The sequence below is a fragment of the Myotis davidii genome, unplaced genomic scaffold (assembly GCF_000327345.1).
Source record: "Myotis davidii unplaced genomic scaffold, ASM32734v1 scaffold164, whole genome shotgun sequence".
Taxonomy (NCBI): Eukaryota; Metazoa; Chordata; class Mammalia; order Chiroptera; family Vespertilionidae; genus Myotis; species Myotis davidii.
Genome location: NW_006296417.1, coordinates 2,225,510 through 2,247,658, shown reverse-complemented (window position 1 = coordinate 2,247,658; position 22,149 = coordinate 2,225,510). Strand labels below are relative to the sequence as shown.

General features: G+C 58.3%; 1 protein-coding gene across 2 annotated transcripts in view; it reads right to left on the bottom strand.

Moving 5' to 3' along the window:
* Positions 1-22,149, bottom strand: part of NTRK3 (neurotrophic tyrosine kinase, receptor, type 3) — a 190,140-nt gene that overhangs the window by 109,222 nt on the left and 58,769 nt on the right. For both annotated transcript variants that reach the window (XM_006771749.2, XM_006771750.2), the window contains exons 2-3: positions 13,509-13,583; positions 12,790-12,861 (exon numbers count right to left, since the gene is read on the bottom strand). In XM_006771749.2, the coding sequence (XP_006771812.1) occupies positions 12,790-12,861; positions 13,509-13,583 (147 nt within the window). The remainder of the gene's footprint in view (positions 1-12,789; positions 12,862-13,508; positions 13,584-22,149) is intronic.

Sequence of the window (22,149 nt, the reverse complement as noted above, 5' to 3'; positions counted from 1 at the left end):
CCCCTCAGAGCTTCCTGGCGCTCCCCACCTCTGTGCCCTGCACCCGGTGCTCCCTGCACCCCGAGGGCACAGCTGCCACCCCTCTGAAAACGTGCCCTCCTCTCTCTCCTCCTGCTCTGTGCCTGGGCGCCCACTACTGCCCACATTGCCGACGGCTGGCTTTGAGTGACAGCTGTGCGTGTGCTGCCCTCCCCCGTCAGACGGCGTCTCTTGAAGGGGACCATTGCTGGTCAGTCTGACCGCCTGTACAGCAGCTGAAGTACAGTGAGCGCTCAGCAAAGACGCAGCCAACGCCACGGAATTCCCACCGCCAGCATCATGTGGGCCCTGTGCCCTGCCGGCCGCTGAGCTCCAAGCTCTGTGACCCGGGGAGTTACTTGACCGTCTGTGCCTCCGTTTGCCCACATGCACGTTGGGGATCGCAGCAGGGCAGGCCATCTGAGTTGTGGTGAGGATAAACGGGGTACGGCAGATCGGGTACAGAAAGGAGCTGGCACTATGCCTGGCCCTTGCACAATCTATCTTTCCTTTTCCTTTAGTGTGACATTTATTTTTTACTTTATTTTTTAAAATCTTTATTGTTAAAAGTATTACAGATGCCCCTTTTTTCCTCCGGTGACCCTTCTAGCCTGCCCCCGCCCGCCCCCGGCCCTCACCACCCTATTGTCTGTGCCCAGGGTTACGCGTATACGCACGCATGTTCTTTGGCTGATCTCTACCATCTATCATTTTCCATGCCTGGCGCCTCTCTCTTATCTGCCCATCTCCAGTCGCCACAAGTCCAAGCCCATTAGAGCAAATACCCGAGACCCAGGCTACGCCGGCTGAATTCAAGCGTCAACAAAATCCCAGCTCAACGAAGCAACATGGACAGGGGGATCTTGCCCTTTGCAGGCAAATCAACCAAAAGCTCATCTCCCCAAAGCAGGTGAGCTGCCTCTGGGGCCCAGGGGGCACGCCTGGCGACAGTGGGCATCCCAGCGGTGCCCTCGCAGGGGCGGAGTGGGCCGGGCCCCAGGAGACTCCACAGTGAACCGCGTCGCGGTGGCAGAGCCAGGACATCACGCTGGTCCTCACTCGAGAACCGTTCTGACAACAGAAAAGCGGAGGCCCAGAGCGTCTGTGGGAAAACCAAGGAACTGTGCCCTTCCCGACTGCAGGGAGAGCAGGAGCTATCGAGGGGGCGGGAGCCAGGGCAGACTGGCTGCCGGTGAGGACTGAGGACGCTGCCTGGAGCTGTGGCGGGGCGGGTGGTGCCGGGGAGCGGAGAGCGGGCGGGAGGGGGTGGCCAGGGCCCCTTGCTCTCCAGGAGGCAGGAGGCGGATCCTGCTAATGACAGCTGGCGGGGACACCTGTCCCTTCTGAGAGCTCTCCTGGGGCCGAGGGACAGCCCATGGCTCTCCACACAGCACATCGTGAGAGAGAGCTGCTCTGGGCCTCTCTCTGAAGAAACCTCCTGAGGCCCCAGCCCTCCTGCAAGCGGCCACCTGTGGGTCTGGGGACGCATCGGGAGAAGCTCTGCAGCTCCGGCGTCAGAGCCACTGTCAGTGGGGCTGGCTTTGCTGGGCTGCTCCGGGCGAGGGGGGTGGTCCGGGAGCCCCTTCCAGGACCACCGACTGACTAGTGACATTTTTGTTGCTAATCCTCACCCTAGGATATTGTTCTATTGATTTTTTAAAAATTTTTTTTATTGATTTCAGAGAGGAAGGATGAGGGAGACAGAGAAACACCAATGATGAGAGAGAATCATGGATCGGCTGCCTCCTGCACGCCCCCTCCTGGGGATGGAGCCCACAACCCGGGCAGGAGCTCTGACCAGGAATTGAACCCTGACCTCCTGGTTCATAGGCTGACACCCAACCACTGCCCTCCAGCTGCCAAGGCATCCCCACTGCACATGTCAGGTTTTTGAGAGGAGTGAATGCGCAGACCCTGAGCCCAGCTCCTGTCACATGCTGGTGCCAGTGATGAACCAGCAGGGCCTGGACCAGGATTCTAACCCAGACCCATCTCCCAGAGAACAGCCCCCCGCCAGACGCCCCAGGGCACCAGCACCACAGCAAACAAGGGCACCAGGCTCCCAGATGCCTCCGTCCTCCTTGGCCACTTGCTAGCTCTGCAATGGTTGGCTGAGCCTCACCCTTCTCTCCTCGAAAATGGGCACATTTATCTGATGGTGAAAACTGACTAAAATAACACACGGGCGCCCCACACCGTGCCTGCCACACGCAGGTGCCCAGTGGAAATGGGCTACAAACACTGGCCACATTCACAAAGAAGAAAGCTGATAAGGCCACACTTCTAAAGCGTCCGGAACCAAGCAGGGGGTCGGCCGGGGTGGGGCCCAGGCTCCGTTCCTCAATCCTTGGGAGCAACGGGCACGTGGTGGGAACCAACTAGAAACCTCACACCAGACACCCACCGCGCTCGCAGACGCTGCTAAACGGTTTCCAATTAATTAACTGATTACGGGCTAGAACAGAAGGGGATTCGAAAGAGCGCTGTTGACCTTTAAGAATAATTAATATCATCAGGATACCAACCTCATCCAAGGAAAATAATGAGGAACATTTGAACATTACAGTCAGAAGCCTGGATGGGGAGGCAGATGGGCCTTCTCTAAGCGGCGCCCAGCTCCCTGCTCCTGCTCCGGCTTCCTGTGCACCCGCCACCCCCCCTCCCCAGCCTCTTCCGGAGACAGGTGGGCGGACCAGGGAGATCTGGACCTGCCACCCCTGCAACACACGGGCAGCTGCCGCCCTGGCCCAGTCCTGTGGCCACTGTTTGTCCAGCAGAGAAAGAAGGGCAGGGTGCACGGTGCCCAGTGCTGAAGGGGCACCAGCTCCCCTTCTCAGTACACGTGGGTGCCTGCGAGTCCCTCTCCCTGCCCAATGCGCGGCCAGGCCAGCCGCCCGGGAAGGACCCCACTCCACATCTGGGCAGACGTTGGGACTCCTGGCTCCCTTCCCCATCACACCTGGAGGGCTTCTCTGATGTGGAATCTGATGGCACACAGTCCACACAGCCGGTGAAGTCGAGGGCCCATCTGCTTGGCCACGGTTCTATTCCCAGCCTCCAGCCACGGGGTGCTGAGTTGATGTGGAATGAGCTCTCGCAGAGACAGGCTTCCTGGACCCTATGGCTCCTCCCGGAATTCCTGGCAGACTCCTCCTCCTCCGTGACTCCCCCTCAGAGCCCTCCTGACCGCCCCCTCCACACTGCTGGCTTCCCCTCACACGTCCCGGAGTTGTCCACCCCTTTACTTCAGCACGTGTCACACAGTTAAATAATCCGTCTGTGGACAGCCTGGCTTCCTCTGAGACCGCGGGCACCCTAACAGTCCAACCACGGCCTTTCTCTCTGTGTCCCTGGTGCAAGCAAAATGCCTGGGACATAGTAGGCGCTCAGTAAATAGTTGTTGAATGAACCCGAGAATAAACGGAAGTAATTTGATTAAAGGAGGCAGAACCCACAAAAACTTCACTCGTCTCTAGATATAGGTATTTCAAATATTGAAAAGTCTTTCCCAGCTAGCATAGCTCAGTGGTTGAGCATTGACCTATGAACCAGGAGGTCACGGTTCGTGTCCCGGTCAGGACACATGCCCGGGTTGGGGGCTGGATCCCCACTAGGGGATGTGCAGAAGGCAGCCGATCGGTGATACTCTCTCATCATTGATGTTTCTATCTTTCCTTCTCCCTTCCTCTCTCTCTAAAATCAATAAAAACGTATTTTTAAAAATAAATAAATACAATCATTGTTCTAAAAAACAACAAGTACTGGTGACAGGTGGCCTGGCTTGGCTCACCGCACCCTGGTGGCCCAAACAGCCCAGCTCACGTCGGTTACCCTGGAATCCCAACTGTCAGTTCTCTTCCACTCTCCAAAGTTTGCACGATTTCACGGAATGCCATGCACACTTCAGGGTGCTGGTTTACAGCACAGAACAAAAGAGATACGCACTCTCTAAACAAAAGAAGGCTCGGTAGCATCCCAGCTTGACTATATGGTAAGGCAATCTCCACCCCTTCACCACTCAACACGCACTAATGGGGTGCCCCGTCCATGCCAGGCGGTGCCAGGCATGGGGTACATAAGTCACGCTCCTTCATGGAAGTCCGTGCATTCCCTCTGTTTCTGGGAGCATCTGGGGGACGAGACCCGTCTGAAATGTTTGTCTGGGGCTCAGAATGTGGTTCCCCGCGGTCTTGAACCCATGCTGGCCCCACAGGGTGGGGGGATGCCAACGGCGTGGCCACGCCCCCTGTAGCCACGCCCCCTGTAGCCACGCCCCTATATGCATAATGTCCGCTGGCCCAGGCATGTGCCTGGCTCTAGAATAACTCATTTCTAACCCTTAGAAAGGGCAGGTCAGAAGGTGTCAGCAAGAAGGTCCAGCTATAGACACAAGGTGCCCTGAAGCACCTCCCCAGGACCCCACGGCTCTGAGAGACCCGCCCCACGCCGGGACCGCTTTGCCCCGATTCCAGCTGTCTGCACACAGACCTCTCCGTCATACCCTACCGCTACCCCACTCCCAAAGCCCCCACCAGGCCTCCCTGCCACCGCTCTCTCGCCTCCCGGAGCGCTGGCCTCCCTTCTCGCCCGCCTCGCCTGCCAGCAAGAGCGCGTCCTTCTGCGCTGCAGCCATGACGGGCCCGCTGCCCGGCCACCCGCCCCCACCTCCGTCTCGCGCCAGCGTCAGCTGCAAACATCTCTTTTCTCCTTTTAATTGCACTTCTCTGCTTCCCTCTCTGGTGCGGGCCTCATGACTCAGGGCTTTCACTCGGTCGCCAAACAATGCCATCACCCCCGCTTTCTGTAATTCATGCCGCGCGGCCTTTTGGCCGCCGCTGTCCAATTCCACACGATGTTTGGGGAAAGCGGTGTTTGCTCCTGTTTCCGTGGCCTCCCTCCCGCAGGGACCTGGCAGCGAGCACAGGCTGATGCAGGGACGAGGTGAGACAAGCATCGTATCCCGTGTTGAATACGTGGGACCCAGAGCCGACCCCCACCCCACTTGGTTCCACGTAGATTCTTCTGCGGCTGAGGATGGAGGTAAACTGGGGGTGAGAGGCCATTTGTCTATAGAGACAGCACCCTTTTAAAAATATTTTTTACTGATTTCAGAAAGTAAGGGAGAGGGAAGGAGCAAGAGAGACATCCGTGATGAGAGGGAATCATGGATCGGCTGCTTCCTGCACACCCCACACTGGGGATCGAGCCCACAATCCCTACCACGTGCCCTGACCTGAAATCGAACCGTGACCTCCTGGTTCATAGGTGGATGCTCAACCACTGAGCCACGCTGGCCGGACGAGACAAAACCCTTTGAATGGAGACTCTAGGAAATGAGAGGGAAGAGCACATGGTGTTCGGGCCTGGCAAGGCTGGCGCTCGCAGGTGACCGTGCCCACGAGGGTTTGTGGCCAGGTCTCACTCACAGTCCTAGTCACAGAGAGAAGGCACGGTTTGCACCCTGACCGCAGGCACTGCTCAATGAAAGCATGCAGGTAAGCGTCACCCAACGGTATGAATTTCACACGCCTTGCACGGAACATGGTGCCATCCTCGACCAGTTCTTTCTTCTACCAGCATGACCATGGCTGACCTCAACTTAATTCAAAAGCTGGAGCTTTGAGTACAAGTGCAAACAATTAATTAACTTGCTAATCATTTTTGCCTGCTATGGGGACTTTTTTCAGAATCATTAATGACAATCGTGTTTAGAAAATTGGGATACAGAAGTAATTTTCTGGGAAATATCACTCACGAGTGCCTGTTAGGAACGAATCACTATATGCTTTAAAGGTCTTAGGCCCCCGAATTTCCCCAACAACCTTTTCTGGTTCCTGTTCTTGTTGTGATTTGTTCTCATTTTAAAGACAAAGAGTCTGAGGCTTAGAGGTCAGGCAACTAGTTCAAGGTCATGAAGCTGGTAATGGTAAAATAGGGCCTGAATCACTGTGTCTGATTCTGAATCCACACGCTTAGCTCACTACTATGGGTGCACACACATGCACACGCACAGGCAACACACACCGGCCAAGTGTCCGGAAATCCGGCTGGGACTCGTTTTGCACACGCAGGGGGAAGCTTTCCGGGAAGGAAGGGGGCACAGTGTCGTGGAGAACAACCCACCAGTGCGCAGTGCCCCTCCCAGTGTGTCCCCCTCTGACTGTTCCTGCGAGAAAGCACGTGACAAAGCCACTGGGTACGGGCAGAGGGACAGCAGGGGCAGAACGGGTAGAGCAATAGGCAGAGCGCGCCCTGGACTGCAGACCCTGAGAGCTCTGCCTGGAACAAAGAACGTCGCTTCAGCAGGTCCCTTCCCAGCCCCGTGGCCCACACAGTCCCCATCCAGGGCGACCGAGGTCATAAACCACAGCCCTCACTCCCTGTGCACCGGGCCTGGGAGGAGAGGGCTGGAGGAGCAGGCCTTTCTCACATCCTCTCCCACGGGGCGGGCAGACAGAGAGCAGGCCCCTGTCCGCCACCTGTCCTCGGCTCGTCTAGCATGCCCCCTGCACTGAAGGACAGAGGGCAGCCGCTGGCAGTGCCAATGATGCTGGAGAGAAGGTAAGGGGAGGCCAGAGCGTGGGCACCTCTCTCCAGGGAGCTGTTCACAGCTCACCTGCCCAGGGCGCTCCCCGAGCTCTGGCCATGGTGCTGAATCCCAGGGCGCTGGTCCTTAGTCATAGGAGGAAAAGGTCGGTGGACTCCCGCAGCCGCACACCTCACGGTGACCACGCCATCCTATGTCCAAAGAGACTCATGCACTCATCTCAGAGGTGCTCAGGGGGCCTAACAGGTGCCCGGCATGTCCTAGGCACATCAGTGAAAGAGGACGTCAGGACCACAAGAATAAGAAACTCCCTCACCTGGCAGGCGTGGCTAGCACCTGAGGGTTGATCTATGAGCCAGGAGGTCATGGTTCGATTCCCGGTCAGGGCAGAGGCCCGGGTTGCAGGCTCCATCCCAGTAGGGGGTGTGCAGGAGGCAGCCGATCCATGATTCTCTCTCATCATTGATGTTTCTATCTCTCTCTCTCCTTCCTCAATAAAAATGTATTTTTAAAAAAAAAAAAAAGGAATTCCCTAAAACTCTGATGTGGCCCCGCACTACAGAAGGGACCAGACCACATCTGCGTAAAGAACCCGCCATGTGCCGGGCCTTCACATGTTGTATCTCAGCCAAGACCCAAACAGGCCTCAGAGGGAGGTGGCGTTCTCGCCACAGGAGAGACCCCGCTCAGAGGTGGGACGCCGTGACCCAGGTCTCGCAGGTGCTCGGCCATCCCGCTGGCAAAGGGGCCTGCCTGCCTGGCTCCAGGATTTGTGACCTCGAGTTCAACACTGTGCCTCTCTCTCAATGCTCAACCAAGTCAGGGGAGTGGGCGGGGCGAGAACATCCTAGCACAGCCCCAGGGGATGAAACCACGTGACAACAGCCACTGATGCTCTCTGAAGAGTAAGTCTGGTCACAGCGAGCGTTCACCTGAGGTCTGAGCAGAGACTACACCCAAGAGAGGGACAGGGGACGAGGAGGCAGAGCGGAGGGAGGGAGGGGAAGAGAGGGAAGACGGAGCGCTGCTGGGGATCAGGGCTGGGAATGCAATTATTAATATTCTAAACGGAGCCCGGCCGCTTAAGCTGTATTTAAGAACAAGCTCGACTGCATAATTACAAGGCCTTAATTTGTTTTCTTTTCTGTGCGAGCACCGCCCATGAGGGCCTGGGCATCGGCTGCTGATTGAAGATGGACAGCTGTCACTCAGAGCGGCAGCCCCACGGCCGCCTGGGGGTGGGGGTGAGCCACCCGCCCCCTGGGGCACAGCTGGGTGCACCAATGTGGGAAAGGACAGAGGACCAGGTGTCCTCTCATGGTACCTGTCACACTGTAATCACCTCTGTCCTCCACCCCAGAACATGGTGACGGGGTGGTCCCTCAGGACCAAGGCCAGCAGCCTCAAGAGGCACAGGGGTTAAGTGGGGAATGAGAGAGACTGAGAGAGACGTGGGAAATCCATCAAGAAGGAACAAGGGGGAGACGGGCTGCCAGGCTGCTAAGGAGCAGAGAGGGATGGACATTAATGATGATCCAAAATAGCCGGGGACTGATTTGGCTTTCTAGGCTGTCCCTAACAAGAGCAATGAGAAGAGGGTGTGGACAAATGGGAAGTCATGAAGCCTCAGGGCAGGGGGGAGAACAGAAAACCGACTGAGCATAAACGAAGCTGGAAAATACGGGCACGTGTCTGCCTCCACGGCCAGGAGACGCAGCCGGGGCCCACACTGCTTACACGGCATTAGACCGAGTTTCTGGAAGGCAAGGCAGACAAGAGCATAACCAAACTGTGAAGTTCAGGCCGTGCCCGGCCGGCGTGGCTCGCTAGGTGAGCGCCGACCCATGAACCAGAGGTCAGGGTTCCATTCCCGGTCAGGGCACATGCCCGGATTGCAGGTTCCATCCCTAGTGGGGGGCATCCAGGCGGCAGCTGATCCATGATTCTCCCTCATCATGGATGTTTCTGTCTCTCTCTCCCTCTCCCTTCCTCTCTGACATCAATAAAAAGTATTTAAAAAAAAAAAAAACAGCAACAACAACACCACATCGGGCTCTTGCTGTGGGCCAGGCATTCTCCTCAACGCCTCACTACTTAACCCCTTCCCCGGCAGAAACGTGTATACTCGTTTTCACAAAATGTTCTTTTTCAGTCGTCGACGAGTATACTAAGAAAATATGGTTTATAGGAAGACGAGTTACAAACTGTTTTCATAACCAGCATCAAAAATACTATATAGAACCAAAATAAAAAAATTAGTCTGAAAAAGAAACGTTTTTAACAAAAAAATTGTGGGGGAAGGGGTTATTAACCCGGCTGACGACCAGATTAGCCCACTTTCCAAAGGAGAACATCAAGGCTCAGATACGCAGACACATTAGGTAACTCGCCCAGGATGCACAGGGAGGTGGTAGAGCCAGAACTAAAACTCGGGCAGCGTGTTCCGGAGCACACGCTCTTAACGCCCCAGCCACGCCAGCACAGTGGCCGATGGATGTCGTCAGAGGCCGCAGCGCGGGCACCAACCAGGTCTGACGAGCAGGGGGGAGCAATGCGAGCAGCAGGCTCCGGGAGACCAGGTGCCTCCGCCGCACATTCTCATGTGACATTTCAGCAGAGTGATGCTGCCACGTGACCGTCCCATTTGCCGTGCTGTCGCATCAGCGCTGTGTGTCAATGCTGGCCATAGGATACTTGCCCATACATCCTTTCATTCAAGCCGGACTGCGCCTTCCTGCCCTCCCCAGAAGCCTGAGGAACCTGGCTACACAGGGCCCAAGAAAAGTCACGAGGGTGACATGGTGGAAGGAATGTCCAACAGACAGCACCGCCCTGGCTGGGCGGCTCCCGTTGGCTGGAGCATCGCGCACATCAAAGGTAACGGGTTCGAGTCCCGGTCAGGGTGTGTGTATACGGGAGGCAACTGATCCATGTCTCTTTTTTACACCAATGTTTCTCTCTCTCTTTCTCCCCCTTTTTCTCTCTATAAACAATCAATGAAAACATATCCTTAAATGAGGATTTAAAAAAAAAAAAAGTGCTGAGACCTGAGTTTGAGACCCGGCCCCGCTCTTACCCGTGAGATCTTGGTCAGAATAGCTCTCCACCCGGACATCCATCCCGCCGCCCACAGAATGGCCACCTTAGACTAGAGTCCCTCATACACTCAGCCAATTGCTCTGGACTGCGCGCCCGGTGCCGGGCGTCTTTCTGGGCGCTGGAGCTAGAGCGGTGACCATCACATGGGCCTGCTCTATGGGAGTTTACCTCCTCCGGGGGGAACAGAGTGCGAACAATTAAGTGACTGCGAGATGCTGGCAGCCAGTCCACAGGAATAAGGGCTGGGGGAGCGATGAAGCCACACGAGGTGATGGAGAGCGACAGGAGCGGAAGGAGAAGCGCCATGAAGACTGGGTGGGCAGAGGGTCTCGCTCAGAAGGTGGGCTCAGAAGGATGAGAAAGCGCCAACCACCTGTAAGGGGCTGAGGGGCTGAGAGAGGGCCCCGGCCCAGCAGGAAGCCAGGGGCAGAGGCAGGAGGGGAACCAGCCACGTCAGCTGCCTCCTGTGGCCAGGCGGAGGGCGTGGCTTCCATCGTAAGGAAAGCAGGACACAGTTAGAGGGCTGCATGCGGCAGAGTGGCACGACTGAACTCATGTATTTAAATATCGCTCTGGCAACTGTGCCAGGATGAATGGAAGGGACAAAAGTGGAGGGAAGAAAGCCCCCGGGGGGCGTCACCATGGGGCCAGCAGAGAGGACGCTGACGCAAACCGAGACGGCAGCACGGCGGGCAAGGGGAGCGATGGGCACAGCTTCTCTCAGGGACGGGATGAGTTACACAGCGGGAGGGGGCAGGTAAAGGGTTAACAAGAACCCTGAGGGAACACAGGCTGGAGGGAGGACCTGACCTTGAAGTGACCTTGAATCGAGGCTTGTTTGGGCCACGGGGAGCCTGACATTTTCGCTGTCAGGAGGGAAGTTTACTAGGAGTCTGAAGGGCAGGGTGGGGGCAGGGACGCGATATGGACTTGGGGGGCTGGCTCTGAGCCCCTTCCAGCTTCATCTATGGAATCAGAGGCCAATGAGCGGCCACGGAGTCATCACTGTTGTCAGTGCTTCCTAATGGCCGTCCTGGTTGAGGGTAGAACAATCCGCTCAGACTCATGACCTTCAGCAGCTTCCCACGGTTGCGCAGCAGGAGGTGGAAGATGCAGGATTTGAACCCGGGCCTTTCCAGCTCAGAGCCCGCGCTCCTGCCTGGGAGCTGCACAGAGTTCGATGGCTGTGTCCTCCACGCGGAGCAGACAAGGGCGCGAGGGGAAGCCGTGAGGAGACCAGTGCGCCAGGGGAAAAGCCCTCTCAGAGGCAAGGGGCAGAGGTCGCAAACGCCTACTGACGTAGCCACTGGACACTGTCCTGGGGCCCAGGCTGGGGTATTTCAAGGAGCAAAGAGTTGAGTGATTTACAACACGGAAGCAATCAGTCTCGCTGTGTCTCCATCCCGGGAACCTGAGGGGAAACTGTCGCCTTCATGTCCCGAAAAGGCTGGCACTCCAGCCCCTTCCCTCCCTCCGCCCAGGGTGGCCGACTTAATGGTGCTGAAATCAGGACACCCTCCCCTCCGCACCCGTCATACGCCCACCGCTGAAGATCAAGGTCACGCTTGCCCAGGACGGAGAGAAACGGCCAACAAGGCACCCAGAGCCTCTTCGGGGGAAACAAGGACCTGAACATGAGGGGGATCTGGCACCACAGCTCTGAGAGCCGAGAGGATTATTCTGGCTGCTGGGCTCTCACGCTACATATTCTTGGAAGTAAGTGGGCCAGAGGCTAACGCTCAGAAACCTCCTATAATAGAGACATTCGGGCTGCAGTGCGACTGTGGCCACAGCGTTTGACCTGAATAGGAAAGAAAGGAAACCCGCTGTCTCAACAGAGCTGTCGGAGGACGGCTGGCGCCAAATCCCCTGGGAAATCTCTCTCTCACTCTCTCTCTGTCTCCCACTCTCGCTCACTCGCTCTACCCTCACAAGAAGACTTCTTACTGTGAAAACTAGAGAGAGAGACAAAACATGCCTAGAGGCCAAGTCCTGGCTGTTCCACTAACAGCTATTCAACCTTGAGGGAAGCCAGGGATGACTTCCAAGCCCCGACGTTCTCATCTCTGAAATGGGCACAGCAGAACCCGACCCTCAGTTCCCGCGAGGAGTGAGGCTGGCTTTGCAAAAGCACCAGCACAATCCTGGCACCCGGTGAAGTCCTACCCAGTGTGAGCCTTCCCCGTCTGTCTTCTGATGCCAGCCTTTTTAACACAATTAACAGCAGACGCCCTGACCCCAGAGCTGGGGACCTCGCAAAGCCCACCTGCCTGTCACTCGCCACCCAGCAGAGGGCAGATCATCCCTAAAGAAACGGTGGGTCACTGTCTGGGACCTCAGGGTAAGTCAAAGGCGTCCGGTACAACTGACATCAGAGGCACCCGTGACCCGGATGCAGTCCGGCTCCCTCTTCTGTGGCCCCTGGGAACGTGGCAGGCCCCAAAGCCCTCCCGACTCCCCCGAGAGCGCAGGGGACACACTGTTAGAAGGCCTGAGGGCATGAGCAGCCAGCCCCTGCCCCATCGGGGACAGAGCTCCCCCTCCCGCCCGTGATGAGGGCTCCTCTCCTGCGATGACCCTGGCGCCCACGTGGCATCTGTCCACGCAGACTGGGTGGCCCATGGGGTGGGGTGATTTTACTTTTAGTTGCCAGGGTTTAAACTGAGAGGTTTAACTAGACCTCCAGCTCTTCTTGGGAAAATAAAATAAAAATCAGCACATCTGTCAGCAAGAAGCCCCGCCTCCACACCCAGCAGGAAGTCCCGCCTCCAGGCGCAGCCATCAGCTGGGAGCTTAGTGGCTCCCTTAGAAGGGACACGTGGTCCCTACCTGCACCTGCACTGTCCCCACCGGGTGCGCCGCGGGCTCCGTCCCCACCGGGCGCGCTGCGGGCACCAGCTCTGTAGCCTTTGCGTGGCTCAGTATGAAAAGAGAGACTTGTCAGAGGTCAGAAGCGCATCCCCTGGCATGTTCTGCAGGGAACCTCAGATCCCCTATAAAATAAACACCCGGAACATCTGGCCCCAGGCCCCCTCTGGCCATGGCCACGCCTCCAGCTGCAAAGCATGCACCTCAGGCGCGTCCCACCGCAGGGGCTTGGGGGGCCAGGACCCCGCTCTACTCACATGTAGCGCAGGTGGGGGTTCTTGGCAAAGGCTCTGGGCTGGATGCTCCGGAGTCCTGAGTTCTTGATGGTCCTGGAGGGAGAGAGAGGGTCAGCAGAGCTCAGGGGGCAGAGGGACACCGCTGCGGGCTGAGGGCCACAGGAGGCCAGGCCAGGCCCGGACCTGCAGCCGCCCCGCTGAAGTGAACTCTCTCCTTCATCATGGGCCCCACTGGGCTCCACGGGGCCCCGATGATACCCGACGGGGGTGTCAAGTGAGGGATATCTGAGCTCACACCCCACGGGACCTGGGGGACGGCTCGGGATGTGGGTGGGCAGTGCTGGCAGCTGTCCTCCACCCAGACTGGCAGGTGCCTGAGAGCGGGGCTCCCCCTTGGAGCCTCCTCCCCACCCCGAGTCCCCCCAGCCGGCAGCACTGAAGTCCTGAGGAGGAGGTAGGGGACCTTCATGCTCCAGGGGCCCCAGTAGCCCCGCAGAGGGTCCTGCCTTAACACCTGAGCCGCAGGTGCGATGTCCTGCAGGCCCAGTGCAATGTGGGAGCGTGAGGGGCCGGCCTTTCAAGCCCCCGAGTTCTCTGAGTTGGCAGTGCCCCCTCCACTAACAGAGGAACCCCCGGAAGTGCAGACAGGGGCCTTGCCGTGCCTTCACCGGGCCCAGGAGGCAGATGGGCAGCCCCCCTCCCCCCATACCCCCACATCCCGGGGCCTGGCGCACACTCACAGCTTCTGCAGGCCCGTGTAGAGCTCCATGTCCACGGCGTTGAGCGTGTGCAGGCCGCGCCAGTTCTCTATGTGTCTGGGGAGGTAAAGCAGGGTCAGGTCAGCTGAGGGGCCACGGACAGGCGCTGGCTCGAAGCCAGAGAGACCTGGGTGCAGATCCCAAGTGGGTCCCACACGGGCGGGGCCACCCCTGCCAGGCAGCTTTCAGGGGTTTGGATATTGACGATCCCAGATGCCCCAGGAGCCCAGGCAGAGCCAATGCCCACACACCCTCCTTGGATGCGACGTTCCCATCAGTGGCCCCGAAGTGCAGGGAGCTCCCCGCAGGACACCCAGGCCCGAGAAGTGGCAGCCACCTTCCCCAGACGTCGCCTCCCTGCCACCACCCGTGGCCCTGCCATCTGCCCTCGTTTCGGGGCCGCGGTGACACGGCATGCGGGAGCCGCCGCGTAGCACATTCTCTCGGGGCCCCTGATGAGCAGCCAGACACACGGGCATCTGCTGGGGCCGTGGACCAGGTGGCCAGCTCGGTGTTCAAGTCCAAGGCCAAAGGCTTCTGTTGGAAGCTTGCAGCCACCGGCCGCGGACTTGACCTGGTGCCAGCAGGGTGGGGACCCAGCTCCACGTCTGATGAAAAGGAAGGCCCGGAGGAGGAGGACCTGTGCCAGCCCCGTCCCCATATCCGCCGGGCCATCGGCTCATGTAAACTACAAGCGGATCGCAGCGTTCCCGCGGCTGCGCATCCATCCATCCATCCATCCATCCATTCACGGGGCCCGGCTTCGGACGGGGAGCCAGGGGACCACTCGTGTGCACCGTCCCTCCAGAAGGAAGAGGAGAACTGCCCGAAAGGAGGCCACTCCCCGAGGCGCCCGAACAGCACCCAGTTCTGGGGCAGATACGCCCACCCCACACGGGACCCTTCACGCCCCTGGGGGATGGGCTCGGGCACAGGGAGGTACTAATGGCCACGTCCACAGGAAATACGCCGGCCCCTCGTGCGAGAATAAACTGCGCCGTGCTTCCGTGCCAAAGTTTCCTACCTCCGGCTTGTCCCGAGCCAACATGGAAATGAATTGGCAACCTCCACGCTCAGAAAAATTAGATGGCGCAGACTGTGTGACCCATATTTTAATTAAAAACATGTCATGTGGATACGTTTCAGTTGTTCACAACGCCGAGGGCTGAGTCCTACGCGTAGAAACACCAGGGGCCTGAGGCGGCTGGGAAGGCCCAGGGAAGGGCCCAGCACCCTCACCTCACAGAATGTCCCCGGTTCCCTGGGGACTCGGGAGGGACGGAAATGCCCTTCCTCCAGCGGCGGCAGGCCCAGCGCCCCTCCCCTCCACCTCGGCCCCTCGGCCCCTGTCCGGTCGCGGCGACCTCCGTCGCGTCTCACTGCTGTGCACGAGCTGCCTCGTAACCAGACTTTCCAGACAACTAACCTTCAGTGCAAAGCCTGCGTGTGCTCAGCCTCCTGCTGGCGTTTCTTTCTCGGCCCTAAAGTGCATTAAGCACCTCCCTGACTTCTTAAGGGGGCGGGCAGAAGGTGGCGTACGTACATTTTCTTTTTTAATATATATATTTATTGATTTCAGAGAGAAAGGGAGAGGGAGAGGGAGAATCATGGATCGGCTGCCTCCTGCACGCCCCCTCCTGGGGATCGAGCCCGCAAGCCGGGCACGTGCCCTGACCGAGAATCGAACCGTGACCTCCTGGTTCATAGGTCGACACTCAGCCCTGCTGGTTGGGCGTCATTTTCTTGATGGTCCTGGGTGACCATAACCAACCTAACTAGTTTGCTGAACTGTGACACAGTGTCCCCCGAATGTGTGCCCCACCCAGGACGGCCCCACCCTGAGCTGATTCTGAAGCGAATGCTCCCTGCACCTGCGCTCAGTGGAGTTCTGGCTCTCTCTCTGCCATCAGGTTGTGGGCCATCACCCCCTTGAACGCCTGCTGGAGGGCCCCTCCCCCTTCCAAGGTGCCTCAGCCAGTCTGCTCTGCAGCCCCTGGGAGCACAGGGGTGAGGAGTGGGCACCCAGGGGGCGGGCTGACCTGGACGAGACCCCAGCTCTGAACTGAGAAGCCGCTGGGCCAGTGGCTCCAGCCCCTCCTGTCCTCAGTTTCCTCCTGGGAAACCCAGACGCTGTGAGGACTGGTGGAGGCGGTGCCCGCGCCCTCCCTCCAGGGTCGGTGCACAGCACCAGCGCAGTGAACAGCTGGTTCCGTTACTGTGGCGGGAATTCTGCGTTCAGTGAGAATGAGGAGGAGCTGAACAGGGGTGTAAGGGGGTATGAGGAGATTCTCACAAACGCATACCCCCCCCCCCCACACACACACACACACGTAGGTAGGTCTGCCCTCTTCGCACCCCCTTTCTGACTGAGGTGCCAGAGAAGTGATGTCTTCTGGGAGGGAGCGTCCTCACCCCCACGCCCTGGTGGCACCGCTAACACGCTGCCCCCGGGCCGGCCTTGGAGCTGCGCCCTGGCAGGAGGCAGTGGGAACCGGCGCTCCGCACATGGTTTTGTACATGAGCTTCTGCCCGCCCAACACACAGCTCTGAGCTTCGGGGAACAAGGCCGCGGACAGATGTCCCTTCTTTCCAGGCTGCTCGTTCCCACCAGAGCTGGGGTGCCCAGCCCCTCCTCCCCTGAATCCTGCTCTGGGATGGAGGCCCCGACAGAAGGACGGAGTTGGTGCCTGGGGAAAGAAAGCAGCCTGGAATTCCACTTCCCAAATGACCAGTCACCAACGGAGAGCGCGCGCACGCACGCACGCACACACACAGAACATGCTGTGCATCTGACTTGGAAGCTTGTGGGGCGATGAGGAAATTGATTTGTTATCCAGGCATATTATGTCTAGTGATCCAGACAGCAGCATTAGCTTTCAATTATCTGAGATGTTTAGTTGTAAACAAACCGTCCCGAGCAACAGCCCCGCGGAGTGTGGGCACCAAGGCAGCCGGGGAAGCCACGTCGGACCCCACCAGCCCCGTCACCCGCGCTCCCTCACTCCCTCGCTGAGATGCCCGGAGCCTCCCTGGGTGGACGGCCCCAGCATGCCCACGCGTGAGGCCACAGCTCCACCAGCACCTGCACGCCAGGACCACGCGAGCCTGTCCTCATCCGGAACCCCCGGGGCCGCAGAAAGGAACAGCAGGTCGTGCAGCGGACAGATGGGAGCCGGCAGCATCTGCACGGCGTCCTCATCAAGTCCAGCGCATGTGCCAGGAGCAGGGGAGGTGTGTGCACGCCCAGTGCCCTGTGGGGCTGAGGCCCGGTCTCCCCACAGGGACCAGGTCAGGGCACAGCCCTCAGATCCCCCACAGACAGAAGGCCTAACTTCCAGGGCGGCAATTCATCTGGGTTGGCCAGCGCACTGGAGAGTCAGGCCATCCGGCTCAGCCCTTCTGCCAGCACCTTCCCCTGGTTTCTGGGCCCGGCCACACTGGCCTGTGTTCTACTCTTGAAACAGACCAGGCTTGCCCAGGCCAGTTGTTCAGTGGTTAGAGCAATGGCCTGCAAACTGAAGGGTCCGGGTTTGATTCTGGTCAAGGGCACATATCTCTGTTGTTAAGCTTGATCCCGGCCCTGGTCAGGGCATGTGCAGGAGGCAACCAATCAATGTGTCTCTCTCACATCTATGTTTCTCTGTCTCTCCTCCCTTCCACTCTCTCTAAAAATCTATGGAAAAATACCCCCAGGGGAGGATTAACAAAAATGTATATATCCTTGCTCCCAACCTGAACGCCCACGGAACACCTTCCCAGCTTTTGTCATCCCTCCCATCTCAACTCAAAGGTCACCTTCTCAGAGAAGCCTGCACGACCCCATGGGAGCCCCCCCTCCCACTCCAGCTGCGCTCTGGCACAAGCCCCTGTTTCTGTCCTTCACAGCCCTGACTAACCATCTGTAATTGCCTCATTAGATTATTTGATTCCGTGTTTGTCGTCAGTGTCTGCACTGGAACGATGATGCATGGCGACGGGGCCGTCCACCACTCACTCATCTCCGATACGAGCCGCTGCCCTGGGTTAAGTACGCGCCATGCTCTCTACCCCTGCATGGTCTTCCACCTGGTCCACCTGAGCAGCCCAGAGCCCTGGTCGGGCCCCACTGACACCTTGAACTTGGTATCAGAGAAGGGGATGTGGCCCTGTGCACACCATTCAACATCCAATCAGGGAGTCACTGCAGAGCCCAGCAATGGGTGGGGGGGCGGGGGGGGAAACCAGAGGCCTTGCAAGGCCCATGGGCCAGAGCTCCAGTGTCAGGAGTAGGGAGGGAGGTGGCTGAGCATCAACCCATGAACCAGGAGGTCAGGGTTCGATTCCCAGTCAGGGCGCATGCCCGGGTTGTGGACTCCATCCCCAGTGGAGGGTGGGCAGGAGGCAGCCGATCCATGATTCTCTGTCATCGCTGATGTTTCTCTCTCTCTCTCCCTCCCTCCCTTCCTCTCTCTGACATCAACTTTAAAAAAAGGCCGCGCTTGTGGGGTTGGAGTGATGAGGCCCAAACCTCCAGCCCTACTAGGCGCCGCAGCCTTTGAAGCGGGAGAGAGAAGGGCTTTGATGAGGAGCAGAAGCAGCCTGAGGCAGGCGAGACCCGTTCTCCCCAGCGGCCGCGGAGGAGACCGTCTGGGCACGAGGCGTCTGGTCCAGGCCGAGCAGCTGGCCTGAAAGGGAGCCAACGCTGCGAGCTCCGTGCCTAAGCTCAGCTGGCCCCCGGGTCCCCAGAGTGCTGGCCTTCGGGTGGCCGATTTCCTGAGGAAAATATGAAATGGCCAGGCCACCCTTTACTGAATTATAAAGCACTTATCACTTCTTTAATCACTACCCGCCTGGAGCACGTAATTCACTCAACGTGGAAGTTCCAGGGGTGAGCTGGTAAGTGAGCATTAAGCTCAAGTGCGTTGCGTAAAGCCTTACAGAGGCAATATTTTCCCCCATTAAACGGGTAGATTTCCTCACTGCGACTCTGCCTCTAGTTAATGCGGGGAAAGTCGCTCCAAGGCCATTGTCACTGTCGGAGGGTCATTCCAGGTCACGGGGGGGGGTGGGGGGGGGGGGGCAGCCCTTGACTTTGCAGGACTAATTATCCTTGGAACCTGAGGGTGTCAGAGCGATTCGTCAAGGTGACTATTAGAGAGACAAGATCGCATCGGTGGCGCCTGGCGCTCCCTGCACAGCGAGCGGGACATGACGAAGCCACGGAGAAGAGCGAGGCCCAGGACGGAGGAGGAAGGCGGGCAGGGCTGGGAGGCTGCAGGGAGTGAGGTGGGTCCCTCTGGGACGTCAGCACTGGGCTCACGGAGGCATTAAGGAGGGCACTAGCATCAGCCTCGCAATCCCAGCCCCGGATGCCCTGCTCTCTCTCCCGCAGTCACTCCCCTCCCCTCCCAGCAGCTGACCTGCGCCTTCTGAAATCATCGTTGGCGGCGATGACAGAGGCCCATTCCCTACAGCAGAGCCTCAGACCCAGAGTGAGTCAGTGCTTCCGAGAGCTCGCGGCCTCCTCTGCACGCTGTTCGCGGGAGTTAAGGCTAAAGGTGCCCTTTTATGCCAAGCGACTCATTCATGCTCCCTGTCCAGGTGTGGCCAGCCGGGCCCCGACCTGTCCCTAGAAGTCCTCTAGGGCCACCCCTGCCTCTGGTGCGGCCCCCTCCTCAGCATGCGCTGTGCACACGCTCATCCTGAGCGGAGGGTCCCGCCCAGTGAGCGTCCCTGTCTCCGTGTGGCCGCCAACCGCAGTTCCCTCCTGTCCCACGGGCCTGGTCTCAGCACGAAGGTGAGACGGAACCTCCACGGCCCAAAGCCAAGACGTAAAGACAGAGACCAGCCTTCCTGGTCTCGGAAGCAGCATGCAGGTGGCGAGCGGGAAAGCGCCCAGGCAGGGGCCGGGTGAGACCCTGCGGGCCTTCCGGGGCAGGCGCTACGGGACCCCTACTCTGTCCTGAGACTGGTCACGGGGGGATGTGCGGGGCCAGGGCCTGGTGCTCCTGGATGGTGGACATGAGAAGGGTGTGCACGCAGAGAACAGGCCAATCCGAACGCATGTTGTCTGCCACTGGCGGGTGCCCTTCGGAAGGCCCCCGCGGGAGCAGCCAGGACGAGGTACCAGCGTCCAATCAGGAAAATGGAGCCCACACACTGTACGTGACCGAGGAAACTGCTGGGCAAACCAGAGCTCTGTTGGAATTGCTGAAAAACCAAGCGGAACTTCCCACACTGCAACCCAGAGATCAGCAACAGCAGGCCAGAGGGATGGAAGGCGGAGGGCGCGGAGGGAGCTGGCAGCAGGCACTGCCCAGCGGGAGCGGAGCTGCGCGGACAGACAGCCGTCGCTGTAAGGACTTGCCAACACCCAGGATCAGACCCGGACCCAGAAATCCCTCTCAGTTCATCGCAATCAAGCTCATGAGACAGCGCAGGCCGGCCCTCACAGCAGCCAGTGTCGTTATTTGTTGGCAAATGGAGCGTGAAGTTCCTCCTGAGACTGTGGCCGATGACTTGCCTTTGACCGAAGGGCCAGGTGCCGTCTCCAGTGAATGGCAGCTTTGCGAGAGGTGCAGGGAGCAGTGGGCGAGGAGGGAGACACCCTCCCGAGGCCGGGGCAGCCAGAGCTGTCGCAGACCCCAGCACCGCATTTTCATTCCAGTGCATTTGTACATCCCACTCACTGTTGTTATTTCAATGCAATGTTCTCTCTTATTGAGGTAAAATCCACATCGCTTTCAAATTAACCTTGAAAGTATGAGACAACGCAGGCCGGCCCTCACAGCAGCCAGTGTCGTTATTTGTTGGCAAATGGAGCGTGAAGTTCCTCCTGAGACTGTGGCCGATGACTTGCCTTTGACCGAAGAGTGGGCACCTGGGCAGGCGCCGTCTCCAGTGAATGGCAGCTTTGCAAGAGGCGCAGGGAGCAGTGGGCGAGGAGGGAGACACCCTCCCGAGGCCGGGGCAGCCAGAGCTTTCGCAGACCCCAGCACTGCATTTTCATTCCAGTGCGTTTGTACATCCCACTCACCGTTGTTATTTCAATGCAATGTTCTCTCTTATTGAGATAAAATCCACATCGCTTTCAAATTAACCTTGAAAGTGTACCATTGCGTGGCATTTAGCACGGCTTCTATCTACCTCCAAAACATTCTCCTCGCCCCAAAAAGAAACCACCGAGCAGTCACCCCCTCAGCCGATCTTTCTTTCCCGGTGGATTCACCCAATCTGGACATTTCATGTAAACAGAGTCACACGTATGTGCTGTGTCTGCCTTACTTCACCCGGCATAATGTGCGTGAGGGTCACCCATGTTGTAGCATGTGTCAGAAAGTCGTTCTTCGTGTGGCCGAGTACTATCCCATCGTAGATATACCGCATGCAGTTTAACCTCCAACAGCTGCTGAACATTTGGGTCGCTTCCACCTCTGGCTATTTTAAACGGCGCTGCTATGAACACTCACTGTTTGAATACCTATTTTCAATTTGAGGGGTCTATACCCCAGAGTTCCACCCATGTTTAAAGGATTTGGGAGAACATACATGTAAGTATGTAAATAAGCAGACTCTTCTTAAAATGGAGCAAAGCAGTATCTGGTCCCAGGAATCCAAGAGGAACTCATCCCCACATCAGGCTCTGAGCTGAGCCGTGGGTGTCCTGGCAGCTGAAGTGAAAAGGGAAACAGATGATGTCGTTTGTGGAGATAAACATTCAATCCAGAAAGGCATCCGTAACACAGATCCGGGTATAAAAGAGTGCACGTCGCGCTGTGGAAAACATTCTATTTCTGCAAGAGACCGCAACGTTCTCCAAATGAGTGGCTTTGTGTTTTTCTTTCTAATCAGCTATATAACATGAATCGTGAACCATTTACTGTAATTCAGTCACGTCAACTTTGTGAGTTAAGCTAACAATGTACGGCCCCCGCACACGGCATTCTCAATGCTCGACTGAGTGCATGACACAAACGTGCGGGAGCCCGAAGGAGGAACGGACGGCGTGGCCCCGACCCTCCAACAGCTCGCTCCCTCCGTCTCCGGTTTCCCTCCCGCGTGCGGGTGATGCCATACTTTACGCTGCTGGTGACGGGAGAGCCTTCGGCTTACACGAGGCTCGGGAGGTGCAGGGCCTGTCTCTCCTGGCCTGGCCGCTGACACAGATTTTGAAGGAAAATAAAAGCTATTGCTGGCAAGAGTCCAGGGAAATGGATATGTTCCTCCGCCTATTAGCGTCCGAAAGCTGCTACACTAACGGAGGGCGATCTCCGTGTGAGGAGCAAACAGCCCTGAGAAAGCAGACACCCCCCCCCCCCCCCCCCACCCACACACACACACACACACACACACACACACACACACAGTGGTACATGCTGCCTCCCACGATGCTGAGGCCGGGAGGGAGCCGCTGGGTGAGAACTCCCGCGGGTCAAAGGCAGCTCTCAGCAGAGGGAGGCTGAGGCCGGATGGAAGGTGGGGAAGGAGAGGCCTGGGGAATCCCAGAGAGAGAGAGGCCAGGACTGAGGCCCCATGCACGCGGGGGCGGGCTGCCGGAACCTGCCGTCGGTTGGCAGCCTTGGGGGAAGGATGCCCTGGGTGAGGCGCCCACAGAACAGGGCCCGAGGGGAAGGAAACGGGCTTT